Source organism: Protopterus annectens, chromosome 6.part1 (genome assembly GCF_019279795.1).
Source record: "Protopterus annectens isolate FY-2018-M chromosome 6.part1, PAN1.0, whole genome shotgun sequence".
NCBI lineage: Eukaryota > Metazoa > Chordata > Ceratodontiformes > Protopteridae > Protopterus > Protopterus annectens.
Genome location: NC_056738.1, coordinates 17450472 through 17470985, shown reverse-complemented (window position 1 = coordinate 17470985; position 20514 = coordinate 17450472). Strand labels below are relative to the sequence as shown.

Genomic DNA, 20514 nt, shown 5'->3' with positions numbered 1-20514 from the left:
TAGTTCTGCTTAAACTGTCTGCTAGTGAATTTTCTTTTCCTGGTACGAATTTGGCCTGTAGCTGGATATTGAGATTCAGGCATAGGTTCCACAGATTCATTGCCATCCGGCATAGAGGGTAGGAATGTGTGCCTCCTTGTTTGTTTATGTACCACATGACCGTGGTGTTGTCTGTCCTTATTAACAGATGTCCTTGCTGGAGGAATGGTTTGAATGCCTCGATTGCATGCCTCACTGCCAGCATTTCCTTTTGGTTTATGTGCATGCTTAGCTGCCCTTGAGGCCATAGGCCTTGGATGCATTTGTCCTCCATGTGTGCTCCCCATCCTTGGTCTGAGGCGTCCGTGGTGATGGTCTGCCTTGTTTTTGGTTTGTTGAAAGGCAACCCTCTGTTGGACTGGCAGGCCTGAGCCCACCACAGGAATTCCTTTTGAAGGCATGGAATGATTGGTATCATGGTTTCTAGGCTGTGACTGTGTTGAGACCATACATTCCTTAGGTACCATTGCAATTTTCTCATATGCAGCCTGGCATGTGGAATTAAGATTATGCAGGATGCCATGTAACCCAGGGCCTGCAGGACTTTCCTTGCAGTAAGCTGAGTTTGTCTTGTTAAAATCATGAAATAATCTGGAAGTTGTTTTTGTTTTTCTTCTGAGAGAAAAGCCATCTGAATGATTGTGTCCAGATCCGCACCCAAAAAAGTTATCCTTTGGGATGGTACTAGTCTTGACTTTTGGATGTTGACTGTGTATCCCAAGGCCTGTAGCAGGAGTATGACATAGGCCAAGTCCTTTAACAATTTTTTCTTGTCGTCCGCTTGTATTAGGCAGTCGTCCAGGTATGGATAAATTTGAATTCCCTGAAGTCTGCAATGTGCAATTACTGATGCCAGGCATTTCGTGAATACTCTGGGCGCAGTAGGTAAGCCAAAGGGCAATGCTGAGAATTGATAATGCTCTGAGATCCTGCAAGAAATCTGAGGTGTCTTCTGCAATCTGGTCGGATAGGGACGTGCAGGTATGCCTCCTTGAGATCTAGAGTCACCAGCCAAGACTCCTTGCCCAGCATGGGAAGAAGTTGCTGTAGGATCAGCATTTTGAATTTTGGCACAATGAGGTAAGTGTTGAGCGCTGGGACAGGTTGAGAATAGGCCTCCATTGGTTTTCTTTTCTTGGTACCAGGAATAATCTGGAGTAAAATCCTTGGCCTTGTTGTGTAGATGGTACCCTTTCTATAGCTTTCATCTGAAGTAGTTTGCTGATTTGTCTTAAAGTCTCTGCCTTCTGGTTTGGTGGAAGGTTTGGCATTCCGCCCCTTTTTGGCAAAGTGTGGAAGTAAAACCTGTATCCTTTGTCTATTGTTTGCAATGTCCATGTATCCTTTGTAATGCAATGCCAGTTTTTGGAGAATAAAGCCAGCTTTCCGCCCAAGGGAGCTTCCAGTTGATCCCTGGTAGGCGGAATCAGAGTCAAGTCATTGGGTCTGTCCTGTGGTAGTGGTTGTAGCTGTGGCACTACCCCTCTGGTTGGCAGGCTGCCACTGAAGGCCCCTGTAGGCACCTCTTGATTGACCTCTGCCTCTAGTGCGTCTGTTCCTGCCCCTCTGTGCTCTGGAGGTGTCTGGAAAGGACCAATTCTTTGTAGGCCAGTTTCTGCTGAACCTCGGAGGTTGGACCTGCAGGAATTCCTTTACTGTTTGCACAGATTTTGCTTTTTCTTCCACCTTCTTTAGAATCTCCTGTGCAGGGGAGCCAAATAAACTTTGTTTCTCCATTGGAGCATAGAGGAGTTTAGCCTTGACATGGTCTGGCAAAGATTGCTCCTTCAGCCAGGCATGCCTACGAATTACTGCCCCAGTCATAGCTGATCTAAATGAAGCCTCCAGTGCATCATAGCCACATTTTAAAAAATGATTACTGACCTGCTGAGAGTTGTGTACCAAATCCTGAAGGGATTTACGGTCTAAAGGTTCAGGAGCAGAAAGCTTTTTATTCAGCTGATCTAACAAAAATTCTTGGTACTGTATCATATGGAATTGACAGTTTAATGCCCTGGCAGAAAGAGTAGCAGATGTATATACCTTTTTCCCCCCCCATCTCTCTAATGCTCTAGACTCTCTTTCAGAGGGTAGGGGATTCTTGGCAGTAGCAGCTGCAACCCCTTTAGGGCCCTGAGAAATAGTTTCTGGGTCTGCAGCATGGGCTTTATACAGGTGGAAATGAGAATCCGGGACCCTGTAATATCCGTCAGGTTTGGCAGGGGCCGGGGGAAGAGAATCAGGTGCAGTACTGACATCATTGTACACATCATCAATTACGGTCAGAACAGGAGGTATGGCTAAGGGCCTATGCTGGGGCAAATATAAAAAGGTTCTTAATCTTTTTCTAGAATTAGAGAAATCCTGACCCTGCCATTGAAAGTGCTCCCTCATGGAGTATAAAGTCTCCCCAAAGGAAAATTCTTCTGGTGGGGAGGCCGAAGGAATAGAATCTTCTGCATCTGAATCCTCATAAGGAGAGTAAGCCCCTTCCTGATGGTCTGACAAATCAGATCCATCCGAGGAGTAATCTGAGGAGAGAGGTTCAGAGGGATCAGTCCTGGGCCTTTTGTCTGGAGGAGGTTGGGAGGCCCTGTCTGGGTGAGGTTGGGAACCCCTAATTAAGGAAATAAGGTCCTCAGCAAGACTGAAGATCTGAGAACTGGAGGAAGGCCTCTGTGAAGTAGATTTGGCAGGCAAAGTTTTTGAAAGTTTGGCAGCTTTTGCCCTGGAGAAGGCCTTAATAGACATAGAAGCTGGGGGCCTAGCTGCCCCACGTGCAGGAGTAGAAATGTCCAAAGGTATGGTGTCGGACAATTCTTGAGCACTAGCTTCGGTAGGGAGTTCTGAAGCAGACTCGGCCGGGGCCTCTCTGGCCTCGGTGGTCGGAGGTATGGTTTCGGTAGTAGCAATAACCGAGGACTCTGTTTCAGCCGAAACAGACACTCGCGGTAGGCCTAGCCGTGGTTTCAGCTGAAACCGCGGGCTGCGAGTGTCGGTCCTTTTCCTTGCGTTTTTTGACCATATGCGAAGTCGGAGTCTCCGACGGCATTTTATAAGCAAAAGCGGTTCCAAAAAATTCCTCTGCAAACTCCGACCGACGTCTAAGAGTCCGTCGGTTGAAGGAGGCACAGGCTAAACAAGCTGATACGTCGTGGTCTGAGCCTAAGCAAGGAAGGCAGTAAGAATGGAAATCCTTATGAGGTATTTGTTTCCCACAAGTTAAACAATTATTTACTTTGTCTGACATCGGCTGAGGCAAGAAAGAGTCCCCAACGGGGTACTTAGCTTTTTCAAGTCTTGGTAGCTGAAATCTCTGGATCTGACCGACCGGCACTTGCGAACAGCTTCTGCTTCGGGCACCGCGCGGCAAGAAAGACTGAGGAAAATGGCGTCGGCTGATGCCTTTATACCCCAGAAGCTCTGATGTCGGGGAAAGTGCAACATCAGCCGAGGCCAGACCCAGACTTTGGAATCCGGCCGACCGAAGGGCTGCCTGAGGCAGGACAACCCATATGTTATGACTGCAGATGCATCCTTGAAGGACATCAATGGCTTCCTCATATTTGAGATTCAAGTCACACCTCAGATAAAAACTCAATTCACTTCTCTCATGTTAACCAAAAGCAACTAATTTACAGACATGTATGCGCACGACATACATGCACAAGTGCACGTATGTGTAGACACACACACAGGGATGACATGTAGATTATACAGAAAGCACCTCTGCCATTAAACCAGCCAACTCTATTCTGAAACTTAGTAATGCTTTATATTGGAGGGAAAGTGTTTGCTTCTCCCCACTTACAACACACTTATCAGAAAACTAAAATGTACTTGTTAAACCTGCCTCTTTAAAAATAGTAAATCTGTCAGCAATTAGATAACATTAAACATATTCAAAGTTGCTGAATGATAACAACCATCAGAATCATTCCTGACATTTAATGACTAGGATTAAATTTGATGGCAAAATATATTTCTGTAGTAACTCACAGATTGTAACTAACTTTTGTTAATTACCTGCAACTCTGGTATAGACAAAATTACATCCCAAGCATCCTCCAGATCTGGTACAACGCAGGATTCATCTGGCTGGCTGTTGTGAGGGGAGCTGAAGAAAGGACTGCTGTCAGGCTGTGTAGCAATGGTGGACTGAAGGGTAGCTGTAGGCATCTGAAAGATATGGTAAAAATGTTTAAGCTGAGCAACCTCTCTTCTCCTAGTCAAGTGCAAGCACATATGAATGTAATACATACAAAAGTTGCAACATTTTTTCTAGAGAGTTATGTTTTTATTTTTTAAAGACGACAAATGTATACTGGTAATGACATTCATTTGCCAAGATGATACAGGAACTGGCCCACTCACACAAATCACACATGTGAGGGTATCAGAAGTGGAACAGTTTAAATTATAAAAACTATAAAGCCACCTACTTGTGCGGAAAAAGAGCAAAGCAGATATAAAACCAGCATTTTTCATCTCCAATTTACAAAATCTGTTTTTTTACCACTCTTACTCAAATGCTACACAAGACACCTTTTTAAAAATTAGAACACATGGCAAATATCCACTGGTAAGCAACACAAAACGCCAGCAAGTGTAGGCCACAGTCACATCCAAAATTCCAAAATTCCTTTTATTTTATCCTTTTATGGAAATAGGGAGAATAAATCCCCTACAAATCATGGTGGTCAAAACCAACATACAATTATTCAAACCGGTTTCGGCTCCAAGGAGCCTTCTTCAGTGAAATACAAAAAGAGAAATAGAAAACCAGAGTATCAGAATGCATGCATATATATATATAATTGAGCAATGCCTGAAGACCAATCAAAACAAAGCATAAAAATTTTTTTATAATTGGTCATTAAGGCCAGGTGAAAACAAAGCTCCAAGTTTTATGATCCATTTTCTTTCCTTGGAGCTTAGTAATTGTTGCCAAAACAATTTATCTTTACATTTCCCCCTTATACAATCAATGATGACAAACTTGAATGAAGCAGAAACATGACTGTTGGTTGGTGTGGAAAGCTGATGTAAGTTATCTTATGGAATTTCTAGAGTATCTCAATAACAATGTATGGGGGATAGAATTTAAGCTAACATATCATTTGTCCAGAATAGTATTTTTAGATGTGGAGATCATGAGAAATCGGGACAATACATTCATTGTCAACCAGTATGTTTAGGAAATTTCCTGAATTTAACTCATTATTACATGCTACCAGCTTCCACCCACAACATGTCATCCAGAATATACCTAAATCACAATTCTTAAGAGCCAGAAGAATCTGTTCCAACCAACAATCATTTCTTGAGGCTCAGGAGGATTTGACACGTAGATTCATCAGTAGGGGTTATCGTCCAGGTCATGTGCATTTAGCCAAAAGATCTGTGTCTAATACAAATAGGGAAGATCTGTTATCATATAAAGACAAAAATGATACTTTCAAGTCACAACCATTACGTCTGGTAACCACATATGGACGCAACACACAGGGTTTTAAAGATATTATACACAGACATTGGAATGTCTTGAAAGCTGATCAAAAACTTAACTCTCTACTTCCTGAGACATGTCCGTTTTCATTCAGAAGGGGACAGACCATTGGCTCTAAACTCAGCCATTATAAAAGAGTTGGTCCTGACCCTCCTTCTTTTACCCAGCTGTCCATTTCAGGTAAACCCATTGTTGGATGCATGCCCTGCGGGCATTGCTCCTTTTGTATACGTGTTTCACGTACTTGTGAATTTAGCAGTAAAAATACTTCTGAGGTTTTTGATATCAATTTTTGGGCCAATTGTAACACCGAGTGGGTCATCTATTTGGTGACCTGCAATTGTTCTGCTTTCTATGTCGGAAAGACTTCTAGAGCCTTCCGCCTTAGAATTTGTGAGCATTTGAGTGACATCAAAAATAAACGCATAAGCAATGCATTATATAAACATTGTTTAAAACATGTTTCTGCTTCATTCAAGTTTGTCATCATTGATTGTATAAGGGGGAAATGTAAAGATAAATTGTTTTGGCAACAATTACTAAGCTCCAAGGAAAGAAAATGGATCATAAAACTTGGAGCTTTGTTTTCACCTGGCCTTAATGACCAATTATAAAAAATTTTTTATGCTTTGTTTTGATTGGTCTTCAGGCATTGCTCAATTATATATATGCATGCATTCTGATACTCTGGTTTTCTATTTCTCTTTTTGTATTTCACTGAATTGAATAATTGTATGTTGGTTTTGACCACCATGATTTGTAGGGGATTTATTCTCCCTATTTCCATAAAAGGATAAAATAAAAGGAATTTTGGATGTGACTGTGGCCTACACTTTTTATTTGTGTTGCTAATTCCCCAGTTGGCCGTGCGAGGGTTCCACGGGCATTTGTCTCTTGCTTGAAATATCCACTGGTGCCATAGGTTACTTTATTTTTTTATTTTGACATTTAACTGGGTATGTCCAACTGAGCGATGACAATTTTCAGTGGAGGCCTGGGGGAAAAGTCCCATAGGGAAGACATTAACATAATGAATTACAAAAACAGTTCCAAAAAACAGCTGAAAACAGAGGATAGCAGCAATTACAGGAGACTGTGAACACAGTACACTCCTTACAAGTTTGATTAATCTCATAACAAAGGTCATTAGAGCTATGTACTTCAATACAAGGTGGCTCAAATTCATAGTATACATCTTACAAGTTTAATTACATAACAGACGTCATTAAAGCTATGTAGTTCAATGTGAAGTAGTACAAATTAGGCAGTGAAGAAGAGGGCAATGGTATTAATGGGGAAACAAGAATGAGATAGAAAGTCGAGAAGAAGTGTGTCAGTATTCAAGGGAGATGAGAGTTGAGATGAATAGTAGTTGGTAGGCAGAAGCAGTTAGAAGATGGAAGGTGTAAGGCTGGACTTTTGGAAGGTACAGATAGTTTTGTAGTTTTCTTTAAGATTATTTTGAAGCTATAGGCATAGTTTTTATTCAAACTAAAGGGGTGGCGAAAGCCACATAACTATGGGCTAGGCTTATAAATGCCCTTGGGCAGATAGCCTAGTATGAACCTATGAACCTATGAACCTGTGATTGTTGGGCAGATTTCTAATATTCAGTGGGAGTTTGTTCCTGGCTGGGGCAACTGTGTAGGTTTATGGATTGCCAAGAGAAACTGATCAGAACTCCTAAGAAAGGGGTGTAATAGTATACCAGGGAAGATATGGTGGGGCATAAGGGCTTGTTCAGAATGGAGCAAATAAGGGACAGCTGAGGGGAATAAGAACAGATGGGGTGGTTCTAGCCAGTGTAGTGTTGGAGAAAGGCAGTGATGAGAATTATACACTCGGTTAGCAGAGAACCTGGTGACTTTATTGTAGGTTAGTTCAAGCTTGGCCTTTAGTGTGGACTGTATGTTGGTCAGGACTGGGGAGACAGAGGGTGGGAAGACAGGCGTAGGCAAGAAAGTCTCAAGTCATTTGTAAGGTATTTTTTATATTTTTGCAAATCAGTCCAAGTTTTTGAGGTGTTTTCTTGATACTGATCAAAATTTAAATTGGTGTATGACTGCACGTATTAGTTGCGTGTGTTTTGACAGTTATGAGTGTTGTTAAGGGAAGTGATGGTAAATGATGTTTTATGATGGGACAGGGACAGAAATAGATTAGTTCTAGGTCCTCTGAACTTTACTTACTGCTAGGTCAAAATTTCAACTCTATGTCCCAAGGATTGTCATTACTTTGTAAGTTCCAATCATTCTGCAGTAGTACTGCGTTTCAGAAAGGAAGCAATAGCCTTTGCTAAAGTTACACAACTGTGTGAAAGTTCCCTCTGCATTTCCAATACATCTCTACTGAAAAACTGTTATAACCTATCTACTTTTTTTTTGCAAAAATAACTAAAAACTGTTATATAACAAAGGAAGAAAAACATCAGATCCACCACAACTATATTTACTTACCCAAAGAGATAGTACTAAATATAAAATATAACAAGGCTAAAACTGAAATAGAGGAGAAAAAAATTATCTTGGAATCTAGAAATGAAAACAAGACAGATACAAGCTTCCAGTTTTTCAGATGTACCACTATTAGTAGGTGCTACAAAAGTGGACAGTGGAGCTGAATTATTATAAAGCCATAAATCAAAAGGACCACAGAGTAATTCAGAACAGTCAAACAAATCTCAGGAGGGGAAGCCACTCGTGATTACCAAAGATCATCATCACATCAGATTAAAATATTATAGCAAACAACAAACAGGCCTATTTTGTATTAAAAATGTAATGCACAGGTTAAGTGAACCATGCTTACACTTATCAAGGGTATCAGAACTAGTCAGAGATTTGGGATGCATGGCTAGCCCTAAAAAGGCCCTTGTGGTCATTGGCCTAGTAAACACCTAAGCATGGAAGGACCATGGTTTCCAATACAACACAGGATCACCAACTCCACTTTTGTGTTTGAGGGACTTTGGAGTACCCGACAACAAAATCTAGTCTCAAATTAGTTTCTTTGTTACTCCAAAAATGTTCACCCATCACTAGTCTTAATAGAACATTTTAACACACAACCCAATGTCAAGTGATCTTTTTTTACACACTTCCTTATTCTAAAAGGCTTAACCATCTTCGTAAAGGTAGTTACATAACATGGCAACAAGAGACTCTGACTAAAATCTTTGCCTCAGATTCTGAGGTTCAGTCCTGACCTCCAGTTACTGTAATATTTGCCTATGGTAGTACTGCAAATTTTGTACTGTTTAACTGCATGCAACTATTTTCTATTTGTTACTCCTGAAAATACCTTTTGACAATATGAGCTTCCTAGCTATCAAATAGAAATACATAAACAGGCAAAAGAGAATAGTATGTTTGTGTCTTTCGGCTTTTCCCGGTTAGGGGTCGCCACAGCGGAACTCCGGTCCGCTAATGATTGGCAGCTGATTTTTACGTACCGGCTTGCCAGGCCTGACGCACAACCTTCAACAAAGGCACGCCCATTCATGCATGCCTCCACGCAGAAGACGCTCTAGCTGAGAATCGAACCGGACAGCGTCTTATTGTGAGGCGACAACGTTACCGCAGCACCACCACCACGGGCATACAGGAGAATAGTATACAAACCTAAAAATCCATTCAAAAGGTCTGCATTGAATGTACACACTTAACAGTGCAAAACATTATAACCGTAAGTCTAGCAAAGAAACTGCCCCATAGACTATATCTACAAACTACTTAAAGCAGCACAGTACTAAAGACATATCAGCAACTAAGCTGAATACTAGCTCAAACTGGCATGAAACTGAGGGAGGGAGTCCGACGTAGTTCACACACTGAGTTAAACAAAAAGAACAAGCAGATCTTGTGAAATTCTTGGTATCCAAATAAGGCACAGCAAACCTGAAAGAAGACAGTCAAAAAGGAACATTAATAACAGTAGCAAGTTAAGGAGCTTGGTAAAGTTTCTACCCAGCAATGCAACTGGAAGTAAGTACTGCTGAACAGATATGGAGTGGGGTTCTGAGCTGTAAAGCAATGTGAGCAAAAGGGGAAGGGCTTAGTAGACAAATAGTTTCACAAGACAGGCCATGTCCTGCAGGTCTTATTTCTGATGTAGAGATGATCCAATCACCACTGCAGATGGACAAGCTTTGAGAATTCAAACTAATAGAAAAAAGGTCAGGGTTTTGGGATGACTGGATCCAAATGTTCCACTAAAAAAGTATTCTCAGGCAAAACCTAGCACAACGGCCATAAAAAAAAAAAAACTCCCAAAAGGCTTGCACTTCTGAGAGAAGTCTCTGCTTGCAAAGACTAAGCTAAGTGAATTGAAGCTAGCTTCCTGCAGATGAATTCTGTCCAGAGGCAAAATGACCTGACAAATAGCAATGTCAAACAGCCTAAGAAAATCAAAGACTGAACTGGAAACAACTGCAACTTTGCATGGTTTACACTAATTCCTAAGGAAAAAAAAATGGTCTGAGAAGAGAGCCTCTCACTTTCACAAGACCCACTATTGCGGGGTATGGAAATACTCTTGGCTCCCTGCAGTCTTCAATGAGCTGCTGCTATTGATGTGCAACTGGGGAACACGGGGTGGGGTAGAAATTACATCAAGTGTGGTGGTGGTGGTGGATCTTCATCTTGAATGTGCACATACCTCCTGGACTCCTTGGTGACTCTGATGTAGCACTCTTAACAGTTCCTAAAAAGCAAATCCAGTCTCCTGAAAGATGAGAAAGGAGAGACCGATAGAACCAAAAGCCTTCTTTTAGGATGAAGTTTAGGCCACTGATGTTTGGTACGGGCTCTAGGTTTTGAATGAAAAAATACACAATTCAATTCCAAGTACTGCTGGTATGGTAGGACCTACTGGATAGTTCTTTACTTTAAAAAGGCTCATCATCCTTTTCTTTTCCCCTTTTAATTGGGATAGGGTTGGGATATGTCTGGCATGGGTAATGATGCAAGCTGTCAAGGGGACAGAAAAAAGTACAGTTGTGTACACTTACCATGCAAATGTTAGAGTGTATTCACTGTTGCAGTCATCACATCTGCCAGGGTAGCCCTCAGCCTGCCCGAATACCAGAGGCTTAGTATTTCTGCATCAGTTGCTGTTGCATCAGGACTTGACGTCAGGTTGTCAGTAGTATAAAGTAGGGCAGGCGACACCATTACATCAGTTTTTCTTGCCCTGTCAGAAGCCCCCAAGTGGGAGCCAGGTTATGGTGGAAGAACCCCACCAGTAAAAAACAAAATGTTCCCTTGTAAGGAGAGAGAAGAGGGGGATGGAGGGAGGGAAACCAGGACTGCAACAGTGAATACACTTGAACATCTACATTTATGGTAAGTCTACGCAACTGTACTATGTTCTTAGTGTTTCACTGTTGCAGTCATCACATTTGGGTTGATTCCCAAAGCTGAGGAAAAGGGTGGAGGCAGTCAATGAGACCAGGGGCTCTCTAGGATGCCCTGCAAGACTGCAGTGGCAAAGCCTGCCCTAGATTTGGAGAAGATAGGCAGGTGGCAATGCTTGGTGAAAGTGTGAACAGATGTCCAGGTGGAAGCCTCCAGAATGTCCCTGGTGGGGACTCCTCTGAGGAAAGCTGCAGAGGTGGAGGCTGCTCTGGTGCAGCACAGTCCTGAACCCCTTAGGGGGATGTTTTCTGTGTTGCTTGTAACAAATGTATGCAGTGTGCTATCCATTTGGAAATTGTTTGGAGATGGCTTTGCCCTCTGCCCCTGCAGCAAAGCTAACCAATAACTGATCAGACTTTCTGAATGATTTAGTCCTGACTAGATAAATCTAAACTGTCTGTGCACATCTAGAGAGTACAGGATCCTTTCCCCTTTGTTCTGTGGGCTAGGGAAAAGGTGGGCAAAATGAATGGATTGGTTGAGAGTCGTACTGGACACCACTTTGGGCATGAAGGATGGGTTATAGTCCTGAGGGAAACCCTGTCAGCATGGATGATGATGAAGGGCTCCACAGCCATGAGTGCTTGTAGCTCGGAGACTCTTCTGGCTGAAGTGATGGCCAGAAAAAAAAGTAGTCTTCCAGGACAGAAATTTTAACTCTGCTGAAGATGCTGGCTCAAAGTGTGTGTGTGTGTGTGTGGGGGGGGTCAGGGTGAGCTTTTCCAACACAAAAAGTTAAGGTCCCAAGCTGGAGTAGGTGCTCTTCTGGGTGGCCTCAAGTTCCTAGCCCCTTTTAGGAACTGTTTGATCAGACGGTGTGAGAAAAGAGGCTACTCAGTGTGGAAATGAGCAGAGATAGCAGAGGCATGAATTTTAATAGAGCAGGTCAGGTAGGTAATCCAGAATTTGAGGTAGGGAGGGCTGTGTCGTATTGGCTCCATTAGCCTGAATCCAGGTGCAGAACCTCTTCCATTTGTCAGCATAAAACTTTCTAGTGCTAGGGCATCTGGCTTCAAGTGCAACATCTAGAACCAGTTTACTGAGGTTGGCAGATTGATCAGTGGTCAGGGAATAAGCCAGGCTGCCAAATTGAGGGTCCGCAATTGGGGATGCATGAATTCTCCTTTCCTCTGGGTCAGGAGGGTTGGGGTCTGAGGGAGACACCATGGTGGCAGTGGGGACAGGCTGCACAGCAGTGGGTACCAGTGCTGGCAAGGTCAGTCTGGAGCAATAAGAATTGTCCCTGGTTTTTCCTCCCTTATTTAGAGCAGTACCCTAGTGAGGAGAGGTAGTGGAGGAAATGCATAGACCGATAGATTGACCCAGGGGAAGGATGGGGCATCCACTTTCCAAGCCATGCAGTGATGCTCCCTGGTGCAGAACTTGCTGAGCTGATGGTTGGTGTGGGAGGCAAAAAGGTTGACCTTCGGGGTGCCCCATTTCTGAGTTATGAGGGTGAAGGTTCTTTTGTCTAGCTGCCACTCATGTGGGTCCAGAAGATTTCTGCTTAAGTGGTCTGCCAGTTTAGAAAACCTGGCAGGAATTGGGCGAACAGGTGGAGCTGCACGACAGAGGCTGTATGCCAAACAGTCATGGCCAGCCTGCATAGAGGGCAAGAGGGAGTCCCTCCCTGCTTGTTGATAAAACACATCACAGTGGTGTTGTATGTTTTGATCAGGAGAGCCCCTGGGGAGAGAAGGGGCCTTAAAGCTGTCAATGCATGCTGGACAGCTAACATCTCTTTTTGGCTGATGTGCAGATGGATTTGCTGTGGGCAACATTGGCCCTGCAGGCACCTGCCATCCAGGTGTGCACCCCAGGCATAGTCTGATGAGTTTGTGGTGAGGGTCTGGGTGGCGGGGTGGGGGTGGGGTGGTGGTGCTGAGAAAGGTTGCCCTTGTTTTGGGAGCATGCTGCTGCCCACCAAAGAAAATCTTTCCTTAGGCAAGGTATCATAAGAGTTTCCAGGTCTTGAGAGTGTTGACCCAAAGGCTTTTTAGGTACCATTGAAGTTTCCTCATATGCAGTCTGGCATATGAAACAAGTAGAATGCAAGATGCCATGAACCCCAGAGCTTGCAGGATTTTCCTTGCGGATAACTGGGGTCTGGTGGCTAGTTGAGAGAAGTAGGCTGTCAGGTAAGTTTGCTTTTCTGGTGTAAGGAATGCCATCTGGGATGCTGTGTCCAGGCTTGCTCCCAGGAATATAATCCTTTGGGTGGGTACTAGTTTGGATTTCTTTTCATTGATAATGTACCCTAGGGAGGTCAGTAGGGACTTTTACAAAGGTCAGGTGCTTGAGCAGCTTTTTCTGACCGTCTGCCTGAATTAGACAGTCTAACTATGGGTAAATTTGAATATTCCTTAGTCTAACAAAAGGCAATGGCGGGGAGCAGTAGATAAGCCAAGGAGAAGTGCAGAGATCCTTCCCTGAAACCTAGATATTTCCTGCATGATTCCCTGACAGGAATGTGGAGGTAGGCCTTTTTTAGGTCTAGGGTGGCTAGCCAAGCATCTTTGGAGAGCATAGGTAGCAGTTGCTGGAGGGTGAGCATTTTGAATTTTGGTATCACCAGGAAGGTGTTTAGAATGGATAGAGAGAGGATGGGGTGCCAGGTGCCCTCTTTTCTGGGTACCAGAAAGTCTGGAGTAGAAACCTTGGCCTATCTGTTCTGCAGGAACGTGCTCTATTGCCCTCAGAGACCAGGGAAAGGACTTGCTTTTTCACCTCTGCCCACTGGTTTGGAAGTAGATCTGGGAACCCTTTTGGGTTGGAAGTTTGTGGAAAGAAAATTTGTATCCCTGGGAAACCATGTTGAGGACCCAGCAGTCGTAGGTAATGGTGGCCCGGGTGCTTGCGTTAAAGGAGAGTTTTCCTCCTAGGGGTAAGTGCAGGTGGGTAGAGGGAGGGGGTGGGGGAAGGGGAGTCATTGTGAATTCTTACTATGAAGGGTGGCTTAGAACTCCCAGGTTTTGAAGTGGAGGAACTCCACTGCTTTGATCTCTGCATTCCCTGTGGCTGCTGTCTGGGGGGTGTGCTTCCCCAGGGTCTGGGCTGAACTGACCTGGTGGCAGCAGGAAAGGACCAGTGCGTGGAGGGCTAATGGGTGGCTGGACCTGTAGGAAATCCTTAACGGTCTGCATAGATTTAGCTTTTTCTTCCATTTTTTTTTTTTTAAAGATCTTCTCTGCCTTAGTGCCAAATAAGTTGTCTTTGTGCAAGGGTGCATCCAATAATTTAGATTTAACGTGGTCTGGCAAGGGCTGCTCCTTAAGCCATTCATGCCTTCTAAGGACAGAACCGGTGACTGCTGCCCTGCAAGAAGCTTCTAATGCGTCAAAACTACAGTGTAAGGTGGGCTTAGTCACATGACTTGCAGACTGCATTAACTCTTGTAACTCTTCAGATTCTCCACAAACAGGAAAGGAAGACACTTTAAGGAGTTAAATGGTATGTTGCTGAAATGTTAGCATATGGAATGGCAATTTAGTGCTCTGACAGCAAGAGAGTGGCAGAGGTGTATACTTTTTTACCCCATATGTCCAGTGCTCGGGAATCCCTACCTGAGGGGGTGGGATTCTTAGCAGAGGTTGCTTTAATTCCTTTAGGCCCTTGAGAAATTACCTCAGGGTCAGCAGTAGGATTTTTGAAAAAAACTTTGTGCGAGTCAGGGGCTCTAATACCAGTCAGGCTTTCTGGGTGCAGGAGGGAGGGTGTCAGGAGTCAAACTGGATTCCAGGAAAATATCGTCCACAACATCCAGGACTGGGGGAATGGCCAGGGGACTGTGCTGTGGAAAATCTAAGAATTCTCTGAGTCTCTTTTTAGACTGAGGGCAGTCCAGTCATTCCCATTGGAAATGCTCCCTTAAGGTATGAAGGGTTCCCCCAAAGGAAAAGTCCTCGGGTGGAGAGGCTGAAGGAATGGAATCCTCTGCATCAGAATCCTCATAAGCAGAGAGGGGTTGCAAGTCTTCATATTCAGATGCATCAGAGTCATCAGACTCCTGTTCAGACAAAACTACTGGGGACACATCTCTTTCTTTTGGAAGGGGTAGCTTGGCTTCCCCTGATCAGCATAATAAGGTCTTCTGCCATTTTAAGCATTTGAGATGGAGGCAAAGAAGCAGGTGGCTGAGACTGGGTCGGTTTCTTGGGTGTGGTTTGTACCCTGGGCCTTAGAAACTCTGTAGTTCTTGAAAAAACGGTAGATGTGAAAGCAGTCGTCGGTTTGTGTCGAGAATCAGTAGTGCAAAATAATTCCTCGGATGCCAGTGCCTGCTCAGCGGGCTCCAGACCCATCCAAGGTAGAGACAAAGTACAGGGTGTACACTTACCATAAATGTAGATGTTAGGAGTGTATTACTTGGGTTATCCTGCTGGCAGACTACCCTCAGTCAACCTGAATCCCAAAGTGTAGGTCCGGCATCGGTTGCTGTCGCCTTTTCCCTGACGTCAGTGCACCAGGGGTATAAAAGATGCAGCCGATGCCATTTTCTTCAGTTTTTCTTGCCCCAGATGTCAGGTGTCCCCAAAAGGGTAGGCTAAAAATATGCCAATAAAACATGCATGCACCAAAATATATTATACCTTCATCTACAAACAAATACACCACCTAGGTTGTATAGATAAGAGAAGTGCAGATAAGTTCCAGCAAAGATATGGGGGATGGTGGGTAGGTAACCTGGACTGCAACAGTGAATACAATCGAACATCTACATTTATGGCAAGTGTACACAACTGTACTATGTTCTTCATGTTTCACTGTTGCAGTCATTACACTTGGGTTGTATCCCAAAGCTATGGTTGTGAGGCTGGAGCTAAACAGCAGTAGGAGCGGCTATGAGGCCCTGCAGAACTGCAGTGGCAAAGCCTGCCCTGGATTTAGAGTAGAGTGGTAAATGATAGTGCTTTGTAAAGGTGTGCATTGAACTCCAGGTAGCAGCCTCTAAAATGTCTTTGGTTGGTACTCCCCTGAGGAAGGCTGCTGAAGTGGCTGCTGCTCTGGTTGAATGTGGCCTAATGCCCTTAGGCACTGGCTTGTCATGTTTTGAATAGCAGAAGCGAATGCGGTGGCCTATCCACTTTGAAATAAATAGTCTGCTTTGAGATAGCCTTTCCTTGTGATCCTGCAGCATATGCCACTAGTAGTTGCTCTGTCTTTCTGAAAGCTTTGGTTCTGTTCAAGTAGAAATGTAGCTGTCTGTGTATGTCCAAAGAATGCAGAATTCTCTCCCCCTTATTCTGTGGTTTGGATAAAAGGTAGGCAGATGAATAGTTTGGTTTAAGAGCCACAGTGGACACTACCTTAGGCATAAATGTCGGGTTTGTCCTCAGAGAAACCCTGTCTGAATAAAAAATGATAAAAAGGTTCCACAGCCATGAGTGCCTGTATCTCCGAGACTCTTCTTGCAGAGGTTATTGCTAGGAGCAGAGCTGTTTTCCAAGATAAAAACTTTATATCAGCTGTAGTGGCTGGCTCAAAAGGAGGCAGGGTGAGTTTTTCCAATACATAATTGAGGTCCCTTGGAGGTATTGGTGATCTCCTTGGAGGCCTTAAGTTTTTGGCTCCTCTGAGGTACTGCCTTAAAGGATGAGAAAAGACTGGTGGCTCTGTATTGTAATGAGCCGAAATGGCAGAAGCATGAATTTTAATTGATGAGAAGGATAGGCCTTTGTCCAGCATCTCAGTTAAGTATTGCAAAATCTGAGGAATATTTGGTATAGCTGTGTCAATTCCTTGTGCTTGGTTCCAAGCACAGAATCTCTTCCACTTTCCAGCGTAAGATTTTGTGGTGCTAGGCCTTCTGGCCTCCAAAATGACATCCATCACAGCTTTAGTGAGAGGCGTGTTTTGTATGACTACATTATCCACCATGCTGCCAGATTTAAGGTCTTTAGTTGGCTGTGCAGGATCTGATAGTTTTGTTGGGACAGTAGATGAGGTATGAGGCAAGGTCCAAGTCGGGCATTGAGACAAGTTCCTTAGGATTGGATACCAGTACTGGCGGGGCCAGTTTGGGGCAATCAGTATCATCTTTGGCTTCTCTTGTCTGACCTTAGAGTACCTTGGGGAGGAGAGGCAGTGGAGGAAAGGCATATACTGCTAAGCTTTTCCATCTGAAAGATAGGGCGTCCACTTTCCATGCTGGTCTGTGATAAGTCCTTGTGCAGAATCTTTTTAGTTGGTAGTTGTGAGGAGAGGCAAATAGATCTACATCCGGGCATCCCCATTTCCTCATTATGCTGAAGACTTGTGGATCCAATTTCCACTCGTGGGGCTCCATAAGGTTTCTGCTTAGTTAGTCTGCCAGAGTATTTATCTTTCCTGTCAGAAACTGTGCCTGCAGATATACCTGGTAAGTCAATGCTGTGTCCCACAAAGTCATGGCTAGTCTGCAAAGGTGGTAAGAATGAGTGCCTCCCTGCTTGTTTATATACCACATGACCGTGGTGTTGTCTATCAGTAGTTGTCCCGGATGAAGTAGGTCCTTGAAGGCTGTCAGGGCATTCTGAACAGCTAGCATCTCTTTTTGATTGATATGTAGATGCATTTGGTTTGCGGACCATGTGCCTTGAATACATCTTCCTGCCATGTGGGCCCCCCCAGGCATAATCTGATGCATCCGTTGTTAATGTCTGCCTGGCTGGGGGTAAGGTGAGATTGTCCCTTGTTCTGGTGACAAGCCTTTGCCCACCATCGAAACTCCTGTTGCAGGCAGTGAATGAGGGTAATTATTGTTTCCAGGCTGTGGCAATGTTGAGTCCAAACATTTTTTAGGTACCACTGAAGTTTCCTCATATGCAGTCTCGCATATGGAATTAGTAGAATGCAGGATGCCATGAAGCCCAAAGCCTGCAGAATTTTTCTTGCAGATAACTGGGCCTTTGTTGCCAACAGGTTGAAATAAGTAGTCAGTTGCTTTTGTCCGTCTGGCATGAGATAAGCCATCTGGGCAGTTGTATTTAAGCTTGCACCCAGGAATATTATCTCTTGAGAGGGTACTAGTTTTGTCTTCTTTTCCTTGACTGTGTACCCTAGGCCTGTTAGAAATCTCTTTACAAATGTCAGATGCTGTATTAGAATGTCCTTGTTCTCTGCTTGAATGAGGCAGTTGTCCAAGTAAGGATATATTTGTATTCCTCTTTGTCTGCAGAATGCAATTACTGGTGCCAGGCACTTTGTGATGACCCTGGGTGCAGTAGATAAGCCAAAAGGCAGTGCAGAGAATTGGTAGTGCATTGAGCCAGCTTTGAATCTGAGGTATCTTCTGCATGTTTGTCTGACTGGGACATGCAGGTATGCCTCTTTTAGGTCTAAAGTCACAAGCAAAGCCTTCTTGCCCAGCATGGACAGAAGTTGCTGTAGAGTCACCATTTTGAATTTTGGTATATCCAGATATGTGTTTAGAATAGATAGGTCCAGTATTGGTCTCCAGGTCTTGTCCTTTCTTGGTACCAAGAACAGTCTTGAATAAAATCCTTGCCCCTGCTCTTGCTCTGGTACTTGTTGAATGGCCCTCATGTCCATGAGGGATGAGACCTGCTGTTGTGCCTCTGCCCATTGATGTTTTGGCAGGTCTGGCCAACTGTTTGTCCTTGGCAGGGTATGGAAGTGAAACTTGTAGCCTTGTGACACTGTCTAGGACCCATTTGTCCTGGGTTATTATGTGCCAATTTTGAGAAAAAGGTGCTAGTTTTCCCCCTAAAGGTGCTGCCAGAAGATAAGTGCTTGGTGCAGGCAGGGGGAAGTCATTGGGACTGTTTCCTGTATGGCTGTGATTTGTCTTCTCCACTTTTGGAGGTAGAAACACCCCATTGTTTAGACCTGTACGAACCTTGGGGCTGGGATCTGCCTCTTGGGCGTCTGTATCTGCCCCTTTGTGGTCTGTCTGACACTGGAAATGACCAATTCTTTTGTAGGCCAATGTCTGCTAAATCTTGGAGGCTGTACCTGTAAAAAATCCTTAACAGTTTACATAGATTTAGCTTTGTCCTCCATTTAACACCTCTTCTGCTTTAAAACCAAACAAGGTATCATACTGTAATGGAGCATCTAATAATTTTGCTTTGACATGATCAGGCAGATTTTGTTCCTTTAACCAAGCATGCCTCCTGGTGACAGAACCCGTAACAGTAGCCCTGCAGGAGGCCTCCAAAGAATCAAAACCACATTGCAAAGTATGCTTCCCAACTTGTTCAGCTGCATTCAATAAATCCTGCATTTCTTTGTTTTCTGCACATTCAGAATTTAACATTTTCTGTTTAAGCAGTGACATAATATATTGCTGATATTTGAGCATATGAAACTGACAATTTAAAGCCCTTCTAGCCAAAGTAGCAGAAGTGTAAATCTTTTCCCCCCATCTGTCCAATGCCCTAGAATCCCTGTCAGAGGGGTAGGATTTTTGCAGTGGAAGCCTTGACCCCTTTGGGACCCTGAGAGATAGTTTCTGGGTCAGCAGGGTTTTTGAAAAGGAATTTGAGAGTCAGGAACCCTGTAGTACCTGTCCGGCTTAACAGGAGCCTGAGGTAAGGAGTCAGGGGTCAGACTGGACTTTGAAAATACATCATCTACAATGTCTAACAGGTGGAATAGCTAGGGGCCTGTGTTGTGGTAGTAAAAGAAAGTCTCTGAGCCTTTTCTTAGATTCTGAAAAATCTTGGCATTCCCAGTGGAAATGCTCCCTCATGGTATGCAAGGTTTCCCCAAAAGAGTAATCCTCAGAAGGAGAAGCTGAAAGGATAGATTCTTCAGCATCAGAATCCTCATAGGGAGGAAGAGTATTCCTGATCAGAAGAGGAATTGGAAGAAATGGAAACCTGATCTGAAGATTCATATTCTGTCTCTTGCCTAGGCCTTTTATCAGGTGGTGGATGGGAACTCATGATCAAAGTAATTAAGTCTTCAGCCATTATTTGTTTTTTGGGTATGGAGGCCTGTCCATGAGGCTGTTGTACTTGTTTCTTTGTCTTTAAAGGTGCTTTATTCTTTGCCTTTGAAGCTGAAGTTGTTTTAATGTATAATTGAGTAGGTCTGAAAACACCCTCAGAAGCAGATGCCTGCTCAGCGGCTCCGGACCCATCTGAGGGAATTGTCTCCGAAGGTCCAATACCTTGAATTTCCAGCGGCCTGGTCGACTCCACGTGGGAGTTGGTAGCGGCCTGCGGGTCTAAAGTAGCAAGCGTCAAGGGCTGCGAAGGCGCCTCACTGAGAACCAGTGAACCGGCGACTGGCTTAGAAGAAGCCTCATCGGTTTTGGACCTCAGATGCCTGTCCTTTTCTTTCTCTTTGCATTTCTTGTGAATTCCGGTAGTCGGATGGCTATCTGACGACATCGTATAATTAAATCTTCTGCCAAAATAGTGTAATGCAAAATCGTACAGACGCTTAATAGTGCGTTGGTTAAATCTAGCACAGAACCGACAACTAGCAACGTCGTGGTCAGGGCCTAGACAAGGAATACAGTAAGAATGAAAGCCCTTATGAGGTATTTGCTTCCCACAAGAAATACAATTAACTTTTTCTGACATCGGTCTGGAGCTTATAAGA

At 44.0% G+C, this 20514-nt stretch overlaps 1 protein-coding gene across 1 annotated transcript in view; it reads right to left on the bottom strand.

The window, feature by feature from the left end:
• Nucleotides 1-20514, bottom strand: part of NFE2L2 (NFE2 like bZIP transcription factor 2) — a gene marked incomplete in the record, with an annotated part of 291801 nt that overhangs the window by 17277 nt on the left and 254010 nt on the right. The window contains 1 exon segment of the mRNA XM_044075451.1: nucleotides 4066-4218. Coding sequence (XP_043931386.1) covers nucleotides 4066-4218 — 153 coding nt within the window.